Source organism: Lactuca virosa, chromosome 6 (assembly GCF_052849685.1).
Source record: "Lactuca virosa cultivar CGN04683 chromosome 6, Lactuca_virosa_CGN04683_v6, whole genome shotgun sequence".
Classification (NCBI taxonomy): Eukaryota; Viridiplantae; Streptophyta; class Magnoliopsida; order Asterales; family Asteraceae; genus Lactuca; species Lactuca virosa.
In genome coordinates, this window is record NC_136431.1 from 111,071,044 (window position 1) to 111,089,997 (window position 18,954).

Below are 18,954 nucleotides of genomic sequence, written 5' to 3' on the forward strand. Positions count from 1 at the left end.
ATGTACTTGGAAGCATCTGGCGAAGCCATATCGTCGGTGCTAACCATTGAGAGAGACAAGAAGCAATTGGCAATACACTTTGTAAGCAAAGCATTACAGGGTCCCAAGCTCAATTACCTAATCCTAGAGAAGTTGGTTATCATATTAATCTATGTAGCCAGGAAACTCAGACGTTACTTTCAAGCTCACAAGATCGAAGTCTTGACTGGGTACCTGATAAAACAAATCCTGTTAAGGCTGGAAAAGTTAGGACGTCTAGCGAAATGGGCGATCGAGCTGGGCGAGCATGATATAGACTATCGATCACACACCGGAATCAAATCCCAAACACTAGCAGACTTCCTAGTCGAAATCCCTTTCACGCTCAAGAATGTCCCAACGGTCCTCCCAATAGATCCCTCAGAGCCGGAGGCGAGTCGAGACGTATGGGAATTTCACACCGATAGAGTTGCAAGCAAAGAGGGTTCAGGAGCATGCTTAATCCCCAAGAACCCCAACGGTGATGAAATCACATACGCTTTACATTTCAACTTCCAGGTTTCCAATAACGAGGCCGAATATGAAGCACTCCTAGTAGGTCTTTGGTTGGCTCCAGAAGTTGGAGTGAAATACCTTGCAGCTCTCAGTGACTCTCTCCTCATTACCAACCAGTTTAATGGAACATACGAGGCCAATGATTAAAGGATGCAAAGGTATCTCAACACAGTGCGAGATTTGGCGCAAATCATTCAAGAGCTTCTCGGTCAAGCAGATCCCCCGGGGAGAAAATGTGAGGGCTGACGCTCTCAGCAAGCTGACCTCAACATCGTTCGATAACCTAACCAAGAAGGTCCTGGTGGAAATTCTCCCATAAAGAAGCATTGATCATAAACAAGTTGTTGTTATCATGACAGTCCCAGATTGGACTATACCTCTCACATATTATTTACTACATGCGATCCTCCCAGACGATCCCACAGAGGATATAAAGATCAAAATTAAGGCACCATAATTTGTTGTAAGAGATGCGCAATTATACAAGAGGGGATATTTGGCACCATGGATTAAATGCATAACGAAATCCGAAGGGCAGACGCTCCTGAAAAAAAGTCATGCATGGGAAGTTAGAGCACGAGGGTGCACAGGCACTCACCGGAAAGATACTCCGCCTTGGGGTATATTGGTTGGAGGTCTATAAGGACGCAAAACAAACTCACTAAAAAGTGCCCGAGTTCCAGGATTTCGCGCCTTTCAAGAACCAACCAATCGTGCCACTTACCAGTCTCAGCCGCCCCTGGCCTTTTCATCAATGAGGTATAGACATTGTTGGCCCATTCCTTGTCGCCCCAGGTGGAGCCAAGTTCTTGTTGGTCGCTATCGACTACTTTACCAAATGGATCGAGTCTGAGCCCCTGACTACCGTTACAGGAAGGCAAATGATAAATTTCATGTAGAAAAACATCCTCACATGATTCGGCACTCCGAGGGTCCTGATCAGCGACAATGACACTCAATTTGAAGGAATTCCCTTCAAAGAGTGGTGTGAATAAAAATAGATCCATCGTCGGTTCACCTCAGTAGCACACACCCAATCCAACGGCCAGACCGAGATATAAAAAAAATCATTGTCAATGGCCTCAAAAAATGTCTAATGAGGTCTAAGGGGGACTAGGTAGAAGAATTGCCAATGGTGTTATGGTCATATCGCACGATCTCGAGGTCCAACATTGGAGAAACACCATTCAATTTGACATATGGCACGGAAGCAGTTCTCCCGCTTGAGATCTTGGCAGGATCGCTGAGAGTAACGAATTTCAAAGCAAATGCCAACAAAACTGGGTGACGTCAAGATATGGACACACTCATCGAGAAACGCGAAGCCGACCAACTCCGCCAAGCTGCCTATAAGGCCCGCATTGAAAATTACTACAATAGGTGTGTACGAGTGAAAAACTTTAAGGTATGTGAATGGGTGTTAAGGAAGAACGATTCCAGTTATGCACAACCTCAGAGGAAGTTAAGTGTCTGGTAAGGCCCATACAAGATCTTAGAAACACATCGAAACAACGCTCATGTTCTAGAAGCACAAGATGGGAGACTAATCCCCCGAACATGGAACACAAAAAATTTGCACCAATTTTACTCCTAGAACAAGGAGAAAGGCAGAACAAGGCACACCAAGGGTGAGGGCAATGTGATCTAACTCCGAGCCGATAATTACACCCTACCGAGTAGCTCTAGTTTTAGGCCCACTTTTGTGCCAATTTTTAGTCATTGTGACTCTCATTTGACAAAGTTGATGTCTCAAAAGTACTATTAGTAGAATGATGAAAACTGACTATTAAAAAAAATAATTCAAATGTTTATTAATATCCAAGCTTGGTGCCATATTAACATGAGGTTGTGCACATTTACCAAGTGACAACAAGTACTGATAATCCACGTCACTTGAGATAAATCGATGCAAGGATGCAACCATAGGCTTTAAAGGTTCATAACCTTTCCCTAAACGTGTCAACCTAATTCAAAGGACTATCACCTTTGTCTGTGACATGAAGAAATGCTTTAAAGGCTCATAACCTTTCCCTTAATACAAAAATACCTAAGTCCTAAACGCCTCGAGATGACGATCTCAACCCAACTTAGATGACTAGGGCCAGAGTGCAAATCCCTTATGCCCAAGACTTAGAACGAAGTCTTGAAAAAGGTAATTGCAAAACCTTACCAAAAAAAGGAATATATTAATGGAGCAGCTAAGGTTCACATAATAAGGCTAGCTAAAGCCTTGACCCAAAAATCCCTTATGCCCAAGACTTAGAACGAAGTCTTGAAAAAGGTAATTGCAAAACCTTACCAAAAAAAGGAATATATTAATGGAGCAGCTAAGGTTCACATAATAAGGCTAGCTAAATCCTTGACCCAAAAATATAAGTTCATGACTCTAAGTAGGGACGAGGCCCGAGCTTACTAGAGCGAGCTCCCAGGCCAAAGACAAAACACTACGGCTAAGAAAGAACAACCCCAATCAATAAAAAAAGAGCATACTTTGGGTCCCAAAAACTTGCCAAACAGATAGGAATTACAGTCACTAAGTTCTTAAGGCAAACACTCATCATTTTTGGTGAAAAAAACCAAAAAAAAAAAACAAAACTACCCCAAAGGCCGACACTAACCTTTGGGAAGAATCCACACCCATGATAGCCAACACAAACCACCTGGGATGACAAGTAAAGAAACCTTAAACAAATAACAACCATAACATTAGCACTACACATACAAAAAAGAAGAGAGGAAGTGTATTGTTTGCGGGACATTCCCCGGACTTAGACAAAGGCCACACATGGCCAAAAGCAAACCAAATGTTGTTTAAACTTGTCTTTCAAACATCAAAGAGAAGAGAAAGGAGCACTACCAGGAGGACTAGAGGAGGTCCTGGCTCTGGAGGAGCTATCTTCGAGTTGGTTGTCTTTAGCGTCAGAATCGTTGCACAATTGGCGTATGCCTTCCATATCGAGCTCGTCAAGACGAAGGTAGGAGGCAAAGTCCGTATCCATGAAGGCCTTCACAGAGGCGTGCATCACTTGGGTGTGCTCCACAATAGCGCTTGGCGACCCGGGGTTAAACTTCCCAATAGCAACTTGCTCCCGAACAGCTTGTTTGTGATGGGTTTCGAGCAATACAACATTCCTATGGTGTACATGCAAACCCTAATAGCTTTTGGATCTAGTTTGTCTAATGAACATGCAATTGAATATCCAAAGCTGTAAACCCTAGATCTAATAAACTATAACTGAAATTAGGGTTTAGATCTTACCTTTGATTGTTATATAGCAGTAACAATCAATCCTTGGCTTCAGAAAGCTTAGTGCCTCAAGTGTTGCACCTCTAATGGAGTCACAAACACCACTAAGCAACTTGGATGAAGAGGGAGGAGAGAGGAGGCACCAAAAACGGCTGGAAACCCTAAAGGAAGTATTCACCACGTTTTTGGGGCATAGGGGGCCTTTATATACATGTAGGCTATTAGGGTTTACAACTAGGAAACCCTAATCTGGCTGCTTAAGCCCTAAGCAGCCCATGGACTCCTTTAACATATCCCTTGGACGATTTCTAATGGGCTTCCCATAGAATTCGTCCAACCTATATTATTTAGGTAATCCATAGCCCAATTGCAATTATCTTATAATTACAAATCCAGTCCCCTAAGTTTAATTAATCTCTTTTAGCCACCTAATTAATTCTTTATTAATTCTTGACTAATATTAATTAACCAATATGATTTCTCCTTTAATATATTATTCTCATAATATATTAATAAATCATAATTAAACCTTTCTCTCCTTAATTCATCCTACATATTGCTATGGTGAAGGCAACCCAAAAGGACCATGCTCATAATCGGGTCAAGTATATACCAAAATAGTTATGGACTTAGACACTAATCCAACAGTCTCCCACTTGGATAAGTCTAATAACTATTCTGTATAACTTCAGAACCTGATCAGCAATCGTAGCTTTCAAAAACCGCTGTCAACTCTGATCTTATCAGATACGCGTGTCCTTTAGATAAGGGTTTATATATTCCTCCATTCTCAAGATATCGTATAGACACAAGACATGAATTTGATCATTCTCTCTGTATAGTTTCCGACTTTCGATTTATGATGACTGACAACAGACTACAATTGAACACATCAAATTAGTCCCGGCTTGGCCAAGCGCTTAGGGTGTCATCACTAAATCATCGAGAGGCCCACAGATATCGCTTTCATCCCACTTTGGGTAAAAGGAATGGATAAACTTTGACTCAAATGCTTGCTTGCACCTACTAATCAAATCACACACAACAATAAGTTTTATAACACCAAGTTACTGGTGCGTTTACTTATCATCAATGTGCAACCGACCAGCAAATAACAACTCACACGTCTCGGTTTCAAGAATATACAATGTTATCGTCTCACTAATCACTTGTGATAAAATCCATGAAGTGATTCAAGTGAGCGTGGGTTTAATCCAATACTCTAATATTATCAAAGCACTCATGAACTCTGCAGCAAACTTGTGATATGTCTAAACACTTTAGACAATCTACAGACAGATTCATGACAGTCTTCCTTCATACCTACTTCCAACGTATGACCGACTGTGGAGGTTCGAATAACCTAGTTATTTTGGAAGTCAAAACATGCAAAGTGAAAGGCAATAATAATATTAATCCTATATGGCCCCAAAACTTTTGAGCGTAAATAAAAACACTTTTATTTAAACACCATATTGATTACTCATTATTCATTGCTTGCTGTTTCAGAAAATCAACTTATTACTCGAATTATAACCACAATTGTGCCATGCTCCAAGCATGCACACTTTGGTTTCCTATGGTCCATACTTTGTGAAATAGATCAATTGAAAAACTTTTCCAATGAAGCTCATTTCACAATCCCCAATCCTTATTATTAGTATAAGAATACCAAATTCTTGCCACTTTTAGAATATGTCAGATTCTAACATTTTATGCAACGATCCTTTCATAAAGTCATAGCACAAAAGTCATCAAGACTTGGCCAATGAAATCACAAAGTACTCTATCGGAAATTGTTACAAGACAATTCCATAGACGTGAAGTCTCACATTCAAAGTACATTCCTTTGAACATCCTTTTCGCATAAAAGTTTCTAATCTAGACATATTTCTTAATATCCAACTCCCATTAATGGAAACATTTCCATATTTGCCATATGACAACTCATTCTTAATAGAATCTTATCTATTCATAATGATGTCAATATAGTCCATCCAGTACTATACTTCCAACTACTCACAAGCGACAAATCCTCAGTGAACATCAGATCGTCCTTTGATAGTTGTTTAATTATTTTAGTCAAAACCGATTCTATTCGTTTTTCCCTCTTAATGCCCTAGGCATTTGGAAAATTTCAGAATGGTCAAATATTATAGCATATGCAATCGATCCTTATACCCGAAGCGTATTGGATACGATGCATAATGACTCACATAAAGACGTGATACTTTATCAGCCTTCTGCCATAATATATTTATGTGCCCTGTTCCCACAATTCGAACTATGAAGAGGGATGTCGTAATCATAATCGAATTTTGAGAATGCACTATGTATCCTTGACTAAATTTATTAACATTTCTCGATCTAAACTTTAGAATTTTGAAACGAAGTATAATATTCTCTCCCTTAATTATAGCAAAACAACTTTTCAACCCTTACAACTTTGCCAAGTGAATCTTTGTTTTCTATAATTAATATTGCTAACTTGCAATACTTACCATAATAATCATGCTCCCACTAACATGATGATTATTTTCTTGCCAGCATAACACTTATGTTTCCACTAGCTTTGACATGTATTCAGAAAACAGCTGAACTTCTAGAGAACAATGCTTATTGAATTCCTTAAGTTCATATTTCTAATACTTGATGCTTTGATAAGCCTTTATCTAAGCTTCTTAAACTCATACACCTTTGCCTTAGAAAGATCATATGCGTGTCTAGACAAATTCAGAACTTATGTTACTAAGTCCCAAATGTTCAGACTAATTGCCAAATCTCACAATTCGAACTATGAAAAGGGATGTCGTAATCATAATCGAATTTGAGAATACAATTTCTTCACAATTGCTATCTTCTTAAAATCTCTCTTAGTGAAAGCATTTCCTCACAATCATTTTCATGAAGGAGGGAAACCTTATGACACTTAGATTTTATGATGTATGTGTTCCTATCCATGTGAATTTGTCAAAACGAAGGTTTGCGACAAATCCAAAAAACATATGGATTGAACTTGTTCAATCTTGATTTCTTGCCTCATGGTAACACGAGTGCCCACCATGTCTTCCAAGCAACTCACCCCTACATATCAATGTACTTTCCATTGATCAAGGTGCTTTGTCTTTATGCATTCAAATGAGAACTCATAGAACTCACATACATATTTAGCTTAATTGGAATGGCACAGAAACCTCAAGTCGTGCGCTAGTGATGATTAATTAGGTTTACTCTTGATTTGTTCTTGAAACTTTTCAAGACCATTAAGACTCCCACTGACTCCTTGACATATAAGATTCTCTTGTCAAGAAACATTTCTTGACAAACAAATATTCAAGAGTTAGTGTAGCCTTTTGTCAAGTTTAACACTTCACACAATTGGTCCTGGTTGGTCTTTGTCTTATCCAAGACATCACAACTTACCAATTTCAAATGTGCAAGAATAAGAAAACTTTTCCAAATTCCACATTTGTCGAGTATTATAAACCTACTTAAGACTTGTCACTCATGTCATAATCTTGACTCTAAGACTTGATATTGGAACGAAGTATGATTGACTTCTTGATTTAACCATGTCTACAATTCCCGATTCCTCTTCTTAGACATGTAATTGCACTAAGACTCACTTAGAGGATCAATTGAGACATGGTTCTTAATCATTAAGACCTATCATAAAACACAATAAAAGGTACTCTCCCTTCTTCTTAGAATAGAGAAACTTTTATCTTTCTGCCTACTTGATTCTTCTTATTCGTTCTGCTATTGATTGAAACTCTTTCGATCAACTCAGAATTATACTTAATCTTATAAGTATAACCATATTTACTAAACTTTAGTAAATCATGACGAATATCTTTATCACTCTTGTGGTGGACTTGATCAACGCACAATCTAGTGTACTCGATCTCCTAGTCCTTCTCTTGACACTTTGTCAAAGAATTAGTCTAATTTCCAAATATGAAGTTTCTCATTCATCACGCAACCAAGTTGCATGACTCCAAGTTTCTGTCCAACTGAAACTTGGGCGATGAGAATCTTCCCTTATTTGGCAAATTCTCGACATTTCCACAAATAGCATAATAAAGAATCCATTATTGCTAACAATAGAAACAATCAAACATCAATTTTTCATACACACCATTGCAAGGATAAATAAATAAGACAAAATCAAAATTTATTTTATTGCGGAAAAATTTTGTCCTTACAATGCAATTCAACTGAAAAACTATGTTATTTCATATTTCTTATCATTCTGTCCTAACTCTAGAGTAGCAGCTCAAAAATCTGATCCTCGAGTCCATGCAATCGAAATCCATTTCTTCATGATCAGATTCAACACGCTTCTTCCTTAAGCTTCCTCTCTTTTCTTCGATCCTGCAAAAACATCAAAATGTAATCTTATCACATCATGTATTAAGAATCAAAGAATAGGAACTTATAGAGTTAGTTAATAGATTTTACCTGAAGTAGAGCCATACGTCTTGACTCTCCCATCTCTTAGATCTCTCAGGTAAACAGGGCAGCTTCGTCTCCAATGCCCCTTCTCTTGGCAGTAGAAGCAGATGGACTCTTTTGGAATGGCACAAGGAACTATCTCAGAATTTACCTTTTCTGGATTTCCAATGTCACCATTTTTAATGTCCATTGAAGTTTGGGAGTTTGATTTGCCAGACAAATTTGCTCGATCAGCACGCCAAATCATTTCTGATTCAGCAGCTATAAGCAAATAGGTCAAATCAATGAGGGTCACGTTATGGTCCATCATATAATACTCTCTCACGAACTCACTATATGATTCAGGAAGTGACTGAAGAACCCAGTCAACAACCAACATTTATGAGATATCGACACCCATCATCCTTAACCTATCAATGTGTGACTTCATCTCTAAGATGTGTGCACACACAGGTTTCCCATCTTCGTGTTTACTTGCCAAAAGGGCTTGAGTGAGCTTGAACTTTTCAAGCCTTTGAACTTGTGGGTTAGGGAGAATAATTGGAGGAGGTGGAGGAAGTGAAGCATGACTCTCATTTCCTTGATTGTATCGTGGAACGTCATCTTTATTTGGAAAGCTTGTTCCAATGGATTTGGGAAGACCATTGTTAGATTCAGACATCTACAAAACGGGAGAAAATTCAAGTCAGTTGATAAGAATCCTTGATGTAACACCCAAATGGAACATCAAGGCTAGGATCCAACACAATACTCTACAACCTAGAAGAGGGATGCCGTAATCTAGTTGCAGAATATTTGAAGGTAGGTAAATGACGATTTACCAATTCCCACCATGAAAAACAAAAAGAAGTTTAAGTTTTAAATGAATTGAAACTCCTAGATCTTTTGAGATTCATTGAACTTTTCAATGGCATGTTTAATCTAGATTATGCCCTTCAAATTTGCGACTGGGATGCCGAGGATCACAAACAAGGTGTGAATAACCATACGAATCTACGTGATGCACTCAATGATACTATCACCTAATCAATGTGCCGGTTAACCGCACACGCTCCATTGATCTATGATAAACATCGAGCCACCCTTCACTACCAATGTCAACCCCAAATTAGTGTGTTGGTTAACCACACATGCCCCACTAACGTTTGACAAGGGTACGAAGTATAATTCCATGGATTAGCATACAATTTCACATTTTTCCTAAAGTAACTATGATTTGGGAATTTGGAAAAACATTTAGTTACTTTGTACTTCATTATACTTATAATGGAAGGTTTTTGTCCTGTCCTACCCGTTCGGCTAACGACTCTCCACTAGTCAAGAGTGCGGTGGGTAAAAGTGGATACCCATTCAATCGCCATTTTATAGGCAATTTCCTTAAACACCTCTTATAGACCAGCTTCGTGAATGAGGCCTACTAACGGTAAGACTGACTGTTTACTCATACATATATAATATTAGACTTTTAATGTTACATATAGTATAAGGGTGTATTTTATACTTTTAAAATACTAGGTGGTTCAATTTAATAAATTATACTTTTAATTTAATCAAATGTAAACCAAAACTTTATGGAATTATTAAATCTCTTTTAATTATACACTTTAATTAATTAATAAAACCATAAGGGCGTAATTTGATCTTTTTCAAAAATACGAGGGTTTTAGAATTTAACATTTCAAAATAATCTTTAAATCAACTTTTAAATTCCAAAACTTGAGGGCAAGTTTTGAAGCCTTTCAAAACATTTGGGTTCAACTATTTAAATTTCAAAAACAAAACTTTTAAGTTCAAATTTAAACTATAAAACCTAAAGGGTGTAAATTGAACCTTTTTCAAACTTACTAGGTCAAATATTTACTAATAATAATCCTATATTATCCATATTTAACCAAATCCATCAATTTTGACAAGGATAATCATTCCAAACATAAAAAATCGATTTTAGGCAATAAAAACGAGTTTTGGCAATTATCCTCAAAAAAATCTGGTGGAAAAATCAAAAAATCCGGCAACAGATCCTTGGACTCGTCGAGTCCACACTGGAACTCGTCGAGTAGGACCTACTCTTCGAGTCCATGAATGGACTCGGCGAGTCTGGCAGTCAGAACCCAGAAAATTTGATTTTTTCAAGCAATTTTCGATCAAATAAGCATCAAATTCACTAACAAACAGCCCTAGGCTCTGATACCACTGATGGGTTTTGAGCAATACAACATTCCTATGGTGTACATGCAAACCCTAATAGCTTTTGGATCTAGTTTGTCTAATGAACATGCAATTGAATATCCAAAGCTATAAACCCTAGATCTAATAAACTATAACTGAAATTAGGGTTTAGATCTTACCTTTGATTGTTATATAGCAGTAACAATCAATCATTGGCTTCAGAAAGCTTAGTGCCTCAAGTGTTGCACCTCTAATGGAGTCACAAACACCACTAAGCAACTTGGATGAAGAGGGAGGAGAGAGGAGGCACCAAAAACGGCTGGAAACCCTAAAGGAAGTATTCACCACGTTTTTGGGGCATAGGGGGCCTTTATATACATGTAGGCTATTAGGGTTTACAACTAGGAAACCCTAATCTGGCTGCTTAAGCCCTAAACAGCCCATGAACTCCTTTAACATATCCCTTGGACGATTTCTAATGGGCTTCCCATAGAATTCGTCCAACCTATATTATTTAGGTAATCCATAGCCCAATTGCAATTATCTTATAATTACAAATCAAGTCCCCTAAGTTTAATTAATCTCTTTTAGCCACAAAATTAATTTTTTATTAATTCTTGACTAATATTAATTAACCAATATGATTTCTCCTTTAATATATTATTCTCATAATATATTAATAAATCATAATTAAACCTTTCTCTCCTTAATTCATCCTACATATTGCTATGGTGAAGGCAACCCAAAAGGACCATGCTCATAATCGAGTCAAGTATATACCAAAATAGTTATGGACTTATACACTAATCCAACAGTTTGCCACCCTCCATATCGGCGGCCATACACGTCGCCTTCATCCGCCTCACCCCAAGTGAGTGTTGGGTTTTGAGCATTCTAACACTCCTAAGTGTACATGCAACCCTAATAAACCTTGGATCTATGTTTTCTCTAAAATACATGCAAATAATAATTTCCAAGGTTTACATCCTAACTAGCATGGCATGAAGAACTAGAATCATAAAACACTAGAAGAATGACATACCTTTTAATAGTGATTGATTGCTTGGAGTTTGAGAGCCTAGCACCAATAATGTGAATGCCTCAAGTGGAATCACAAATCACCACAAACCTTGGAACCTTGAGAGAATAATATATGTGCTCTAGAAATTAGGCCACCACTCTTGTTCACACACAACTAGTGTCATTTCAAGCATCATAAGCTCCTTTATATAGTGTGGAGGATTAGGGTTACATCCATGTAAACCCTAATACCCATGACTCTTCCTTTCCAAGGATCCATGGGTTAAAAGCTCCATGGACTATCCATGGATTCCCATGCATGCCAAGCTCATTCCAAATGAGTATTAGCCCACACTACATAAAATACAAGAGCCCATATTTAATTAGTCACCTTTTTGATCACCAAATTAATTCTAAATTAATTTATGACCAATACTAATTAAATAATATGATTTAATATTAATATATTATAACTTATAATATATTAATAAAGCATGAACATACTATTCTCAAAAGATTATCCAAACAAATTGTTCGGGTGAAGTGCAACCCAAATGGACCATGCCGGGTCGGGTCAAGTACATCTCAAATATTGTTATGGACTTAGACACCTTATCCAACAGTCTCCCACTTGGATTAGTCTAATAACATATTTGCAGATATGACTTCAGGAACCAACCGGCAATCGTAGCTCTCAAACCCTGTTGAACTATGAAGCGCCATTTTAGATAAGTGATCATATAATCCTCTGCTCTCATGATATCAGCCGGACAAATACATGGAACAATGTCTTACTTATTGTCCAGCAGTTTGTTTCCCGATTTCCGATTTGTTTGACAAAGAACTTAATCGAACACATCAATTTAGTTCTGACCGGGCCCGGTACATATTTCAAAACAAAATCATCGAGGGGCCCAGATATCGCTTCTAATCCTCCAAGAACTAGAAGGAACAGATAAACTTCGACTCATATACTTGTTTCTACTACTTGTTGAATTATACACAAAGGCACGTTTTATAACATCAAGTTACTGATGCGTTTTCGTGCAATCAATGTACAACCAACTCATAGGTAACAACTCATATCTCTAGGTTTGAAGACTTATATGATATTACCGTCTCACGATCACTCGAGATAAATTCCATGAAGTGATGCAAGTGAGCGTGGGTTGAATCCAATACTCATAACTTATGAGCACTCATGAGTGTTGTAGCCATGTCCAACATCTTAGACCTCTACAACCAACTCATGATAGTCTTGATTCATATCTACTTCCAACATATGACCGACTGTGGATGGTTTGAATAACTTAATCATTCGGAAAGAATAGCCTAGTTATTATGGAAGTCAAAACATGCAAAGTGAAACACAATAATAATCGAATCGATAATGGTCTCAGAACCCTTTTGAATATAAATAAAACCACCTTTTATTTATCACCATATTGATTACACATTATTCATTGTATAATGTTTCAAATAATCAACTTAATACTTGAATAAAAACAACAGTTGTCCCATGCTCCTAGCATGTACACTTTGTTTTTCTAAACAATAGTTATGCCATACTCCAAGTATGCACACTATGTTTGTTTATGATCTTTACTTTGTGAAATAGATCAATTGAACATGATTCCAATGATGCTCATTTCACAATCCAAAATCCTTATTGTAAATGTGAGAATTCCTAATTCCTACCATTTACCAAAAATCTGTTAGATTTTAAACTTATATGCACTGATCCTCTCGTAATGATTATGCACAAGGTCACCAAAACCTTGTCATTAGTCATTACAGAGGATTCCAAAGGAGATCAATTCCATGGAAACGAAGTCTCATATTCAAAGTACATAGCTTTGAACATCCTTCTTGCATAAAAGTTTCTAACTTTCTCATAGATTCTTAATATCCAACTCCCAATATGGAAAATTTCCATATTCCCATTTTGATTATCATATCTGAAGAAGAGCTACCTCTTTTCAAAATATATCCATATGGTCTTTCCAAAATTTAACACTATACTTCCAACTGTCCCTTAGCAACCAATCTTTGGTGAACCTTAGATTGTCCTCGACAATTGCTTAATCATTTTAGTCATATCCGGTTCTATTCCTTTTTCCCTCTTAATGCTCTAAGCATTTTGAAAAGTTTAGAAAGGATAAATATTATAGCACATGTGACCGATCCTATGCCCGAAGCATATGGGACACGATTCATGATGTCTCACATAAAGACCTGATACTAGATCAGTCTTTTGCTACAATATTTTTTATTTGCCATGTATTCAAAAATTGACTATGAAGAGGGATGCCGTAATCATAATCGAATTTGAGAACGCAATATATATAGAATTTCCTTATGTTGAACCATTCCAACATAAAATCCATATATATATCCTTGACTAAAGATGATTGAAATCTCAATTTAAACTTTTTAGGATTGAAATGAAGTATAATCTCCTCTCCCTTAATTATAGCAAAACAACCTTTTCCAAGTGAAACTCTTGTTTTCTATAATTAACAATACTCATCATAATTGATTATGCTCCCACTAGCATAATAATTATTTAGCACAACAATTATGCTCCCACTAGCTTTGACATGTACTCAGAAATCGACTTCGAGAATCAATACTTTATTGACTTTCATCACCAAAGTTCAGACTTCTGATACGAGATGCTTCGGAAAAAAAACTTTATCTAAGCTTCTCAGACTCATACATCTTTCTTTAGATAGCCCACATGTGTGTCTAAACAATTATGAAGAGGGATGCCGTAATCATAATGTTTAGACCTGTTTGCTATTTCTCACAAGTCCATGTTAATGTGCCGGTTAATCACACACGCTCCACTAACGACTTTGAGAAAGCAAACAACACAATTGCTATCTACTTAAAATCTACTTAGTGAAAGCGTTTCCTCACCATCATTTTCATGAATCGGAGAGAAACCTTATGACACTTAGATTTTATAGTGTATGAGTTTCTATCCATGTGAATTTGTCAAAACCATAATCACAAGACAAGGTTAGTGACAAATTCAGCCTTACATGGATTGAACTTGTTCAATCTTAATTTCTTGTCACCTGGTAGCACAAGGCCCACCAATGCTTCCAAGCTGTTATGCACACAGTTTAGAACTAACAGAACTCATATGCATAGTCAACTTAATAGGAACAGACACAGAAACAAGAATCATGTCAACTTAATAGGTTGCAAACCTTAAGTCGTGTGCTAGTGATAAAACTCAGGTTTTACTCTTGATTAAATCTTGAAATCCTTTCAGGATCTTTAAGACTCCCACTGTCCTCTTGACATATAAGTTTCCCTAGTCAAGGACCATTCCTTTACAAAACAAATATTCAAGGGATAGTGCGGATTCTTATCAAGATAAACACTTCACACAATTGGTCTTAGTTGGTCTTTGTCTTATCCAAGACATCACAACTTACCAATTTCAAATGTACAGGAGTAGAAAACATTTTACACTACATTTGATAAGTGTTCTAAACCTTACTTTATGTCACTCAATGTTACAATCTTGGAGTATGACTCTAAGAGTTGTTTTGGAACGAAGTATGATTCATCCTTTTGATTTTAACCATTCCAACAATTCATGAATCCTCTTCTTAGCCATAAAATTCACTAAGATGTCCTTAGAGGATGAATTGTGACATGGTTTCTTAATCATTAAGATGATCATAAAACAAGATACTAAAGTACTCTCCCATCTTTTCAGATTTGAGAAACTTTTATCTTTCTGCCCAATTTGATTCTTCCCATTCGTCCTGCCATACATTGAAACTTTTCCAATGTTTCAGAATTGTACTTCAACTTGTAGGTACAACCATATTTACTAAACTTTAGTAAATCATGACGAATAGTCTTATCGATCTTTGTGGTGGACCTTGACCAGCACACACCCAGTGTATCTAATTCCTTAGTCCTTCAATTGACTCACATATGCATGTGATCAATGAATTAGTCTCAATTTTACAAAGATGAAAATTCTCATTCATCATACAATACAGCTTGTATGATTCCAAGTTTCTGTCCAATTGAAGCTTGGGTGATGAGAACCTTTCCTCATTTGGTAAATTCAGACACAACCACAAATGAGAGAATCAAACTCATATTTCCATTATTGCTAGAAACATACAAACATCAATTTTCCATAAATGCCATTGCAAGGAGATATAAAATAAAATTTTATTTATTCATAAAATGCGGAAAAACTTTTCCTTACAATGCAACTTTAAATGGAAACTATGCTATTACATATTTCCTAGCAATCTATCATAACTTCTAAGTAGTAGCTCAAGAATCCGATCCTCGAACCATGCGATAGAAATCCATCTTCGTGATCAGATTCAGCACACTCTTCTTTTAACCTTCCTTTTGCTCGATCCTGCTAAACATCAAGATGCAACCTAGTAACATCATGTAATAAGAATCAACAATTAGGAACTTTAACAAAGTTAGATAGTGGATTTACCTGAAGCCGAGTCAAACATTTTGTCTCTACTTGCTTTCAAATATTTCAGGTATTCAGGGCAGCTTCGCTTCCAATGTCCCTTCTCATGACAATAAAAACATATAGACTCTTTGGGAATGGTACACGAGACAATCACAAACATAGCCTTTCCCTTTACCTTTTGGTCAACCGGGTTGACCAAGGCCGATCCCTTTCCATTGGGAAGAGAAAGCTTTTCTGGACTTCCAATGTTACCATTGTCCATGTCCATGGAAGTTTGAGAATTAGACCTTCCATCAATATTTGCTTGACCATTGCGCCAAATCATTGCTGACTCAGCAGCAACAAGCAAATAAGAAAGATCTATTAGGGTTATGTCAGGATCTGTCATATGGTAGTCTTTAATAAACTCACTATACGACTCAGGAAGTGACTGAAGAACCCAGTCAACAGCGAACTTCCTTGAAATAACAACACCCAACATTCTCAGCCTGTCAATGTGTGACTTCATTCCTAAGACATGAGTGCACACAGGTCTTCCATCTTTATGTTTCATTTCTAGTAGAGCTTGAGTGATCTTGAACCTTTCAAGTCTTCGGGCTTGTGGGTTAGGGAGAATAAATGGAGGAGGTGGAGGAAGTGAAGCATGATGTTGAGGGACATCATCTTCAAGAAGAAAGTTTGTTCCAAGAGATTTGGGAAGATCAGAGTTGTCTGAACCAGACATCTACAATGGGAGATATTCAAGTTAGTTGATTTTAAGTCCTTAATATAACACCCAATATGAAATATTAAGGCTAGGACCCAACACAATATTTTATAACTTGGAAGAGGGATGCCGTAATCCAAGCTATAAAATATTTGAAGGTAGGTGAATGACGATTCACCAATTTCCACCATAAAAAACGAAATAAATTATTAGGTTTTAATTGGATTTGAAATTCCTAGATTCTTTTGAGATTCATTGAACTTTTCAATGACATGTTTCAATCTCGATTGTGCCCTCTCAAGTTTTGTGACTGGGATGCCGAGGATCACAAAACAAGGTGTGAATAACCATGCAAACTCACTTGGTACCCTTAATATTATCACCTAATCGATGTGCCGGTTAACCACACACGCTCCACCGATCTATGATAAAAGGTTTAGTGTGCCGGTTAACCACACACGCTCCACCAACGACTTGGTAAGGTACAAAGTGTGAATTTCATGGGTTAGCACCATATTCACATTTTCCTAAAGTAACTAAGATTGAGAATTTATAAAAGGTTTAGTTACTTTATAATATTCATTATACTTTTAATGAGAATTTAAAGTCATTGTCCTACCCGTTCGGCTAACGACCCTCCACCGATCAAGGAAGCGGTGGGTGAGAGTGGACACCCATTAAGTTGCCATTTTATAGGCAACAACCTTATACCCCCCTTATAGACCGGTTTCGTGAATGAGGCCTACTAACGGTAAAACGACTTAATCTTATACATATATATAATAATTAACCATTAATGTTATAAATAGTATAAGGGTTGAATTTTAACTTTTAAAACTCTAGGGTATGGAATTAAAGTTTGTGTGCAACTTTACAAATTCCAAAACTTGAGGGCAAGTTTTGAACAATTCAAAAACTTTTGGATATTCATAACTTATGAGTTTTAATTAAGTGTTTTAAAACTTTTAATGAAGAGACTCTTGGATATCCATAACTTAAGGACAAGTTATGGAGTCCATAAAAGCATTTATTAGAAAACTCTTCAAGAAAATGTAACTTATGACTTCTTAAAAAAAACATTTAAAAGAAAAACTTTTGGAATTCCATAACTTGAGGACAAATTATGAATTCCATTAAAACACATTAAGATCAAGAATTAACTAACAAACAATTTGCAAATAATTCCTATGATCTAACAAAACTCATATGAACATGAACATCCACATCAACAATTTCAAGAATCATATGAACACATATAAAAACTTGGAATTTTGATATTAGCCTTGAAATTGGTTTACCACAATCATTACCACATCAAAACAGGTTTTATAAGTCCAAAACAGTTTAAGGTAATGATTCTAGACCAATTCCAGCACAAAATCTCGAAAATCTGCACTCAGGCCTGCCAACTCGTCGAGTGCATGAACTGACTCGACGAGTTCCATGAGGGACTCGGCGAGTCAGCTGTGCAGAATGCAGTTTTTCGACATTTTTCAGCTATTTGCATCAAGTATTCAAGAAAACAAGCCTAGACTCTGATACCACTGTTGGGTTTTGAGCATTCTAACACTCCTAAGTGTACATGCAACCCTAATAAACCTTGGATCTATGTTTTCTCTAAAATACATGCAAATAATAATTTCCAAGGTTTACATCCTAACTAGCATGGCATGAAGAACTAGAATCATAAAACACTAGAAGAATGACATACCTTTTAATAGTGATTGATTGCTTGGAGTTTGAGAGCCTAGCACCAATAATGTGAATGCCTCAAGTGGAATCACAAATCACCACAAACCTTGGAACCTTGAGAGAATAATATATGTGCTCTAGAAATTAGGCCACCACTCTTGTTCACACACAACTAGTGTCATTTCAAGCATCATAAGCTCTTTTATATAGTGTGGAGGATTAGGGTTACATCCATGTAAACCCTAATACCCATGACTCTTCCTTTCCAAGGATCCATGGGTTAAAAGCTCCATGGACTATCCATGGATTCCCATGCATGCCAAGCCCATTCCAAATGAGTATTAGCCCACACTACATAAAATACAAGAGCCCATATTTAATTAGTCACCTTTTTGATCACCAAATTAATTCTAAATTAATTTATGACCAATACTAATTAAATAATATGATTTAATATTAATATATTATAACTTATAATATATTAATAAAGCATGAACATACTATTCTCAAAAGATTATCCAAACAAATTGTTCGGGTGAAGTGCAACCCAAATGGACCATGCCGGGTCGGGTCAAGTACATCTCAAATATTGTTATGGACTTAGACACCTTATCCAACAGTGAGAACTCAGGGCTCTCAACCACTCGGTCCACCACA

General features: G+C 36.9%; 1 protein-coding gene across 1 annotated transcript; it reads left to right on the forward strand.

Moving 5' to 3' along the window:
* Positions 1 to 681, forward strand: LOC145121856 (uncharacterized). Its single transcript, XM_079057549.1, has one exon. The coding sequence runs from the start codon at positions 1 to 3 to the stop codon at positions 679 to 681; it is 681 nt and encodes a 226-aa protein (XP_078913675.1).
* The last annotated feature ends 18,273 nt before the right edge of the window (positions 682 to 18,954 follow it).

Excerpts from the sequence above, each read along its gene's own strand:
- LOC145121856 (XM_079057549.1), top strand. The coding sequence starts at position 1 with ATGTACTTGGAAGCATCTGGCGAAGCCATATCGTCGGTGCTAACCATT.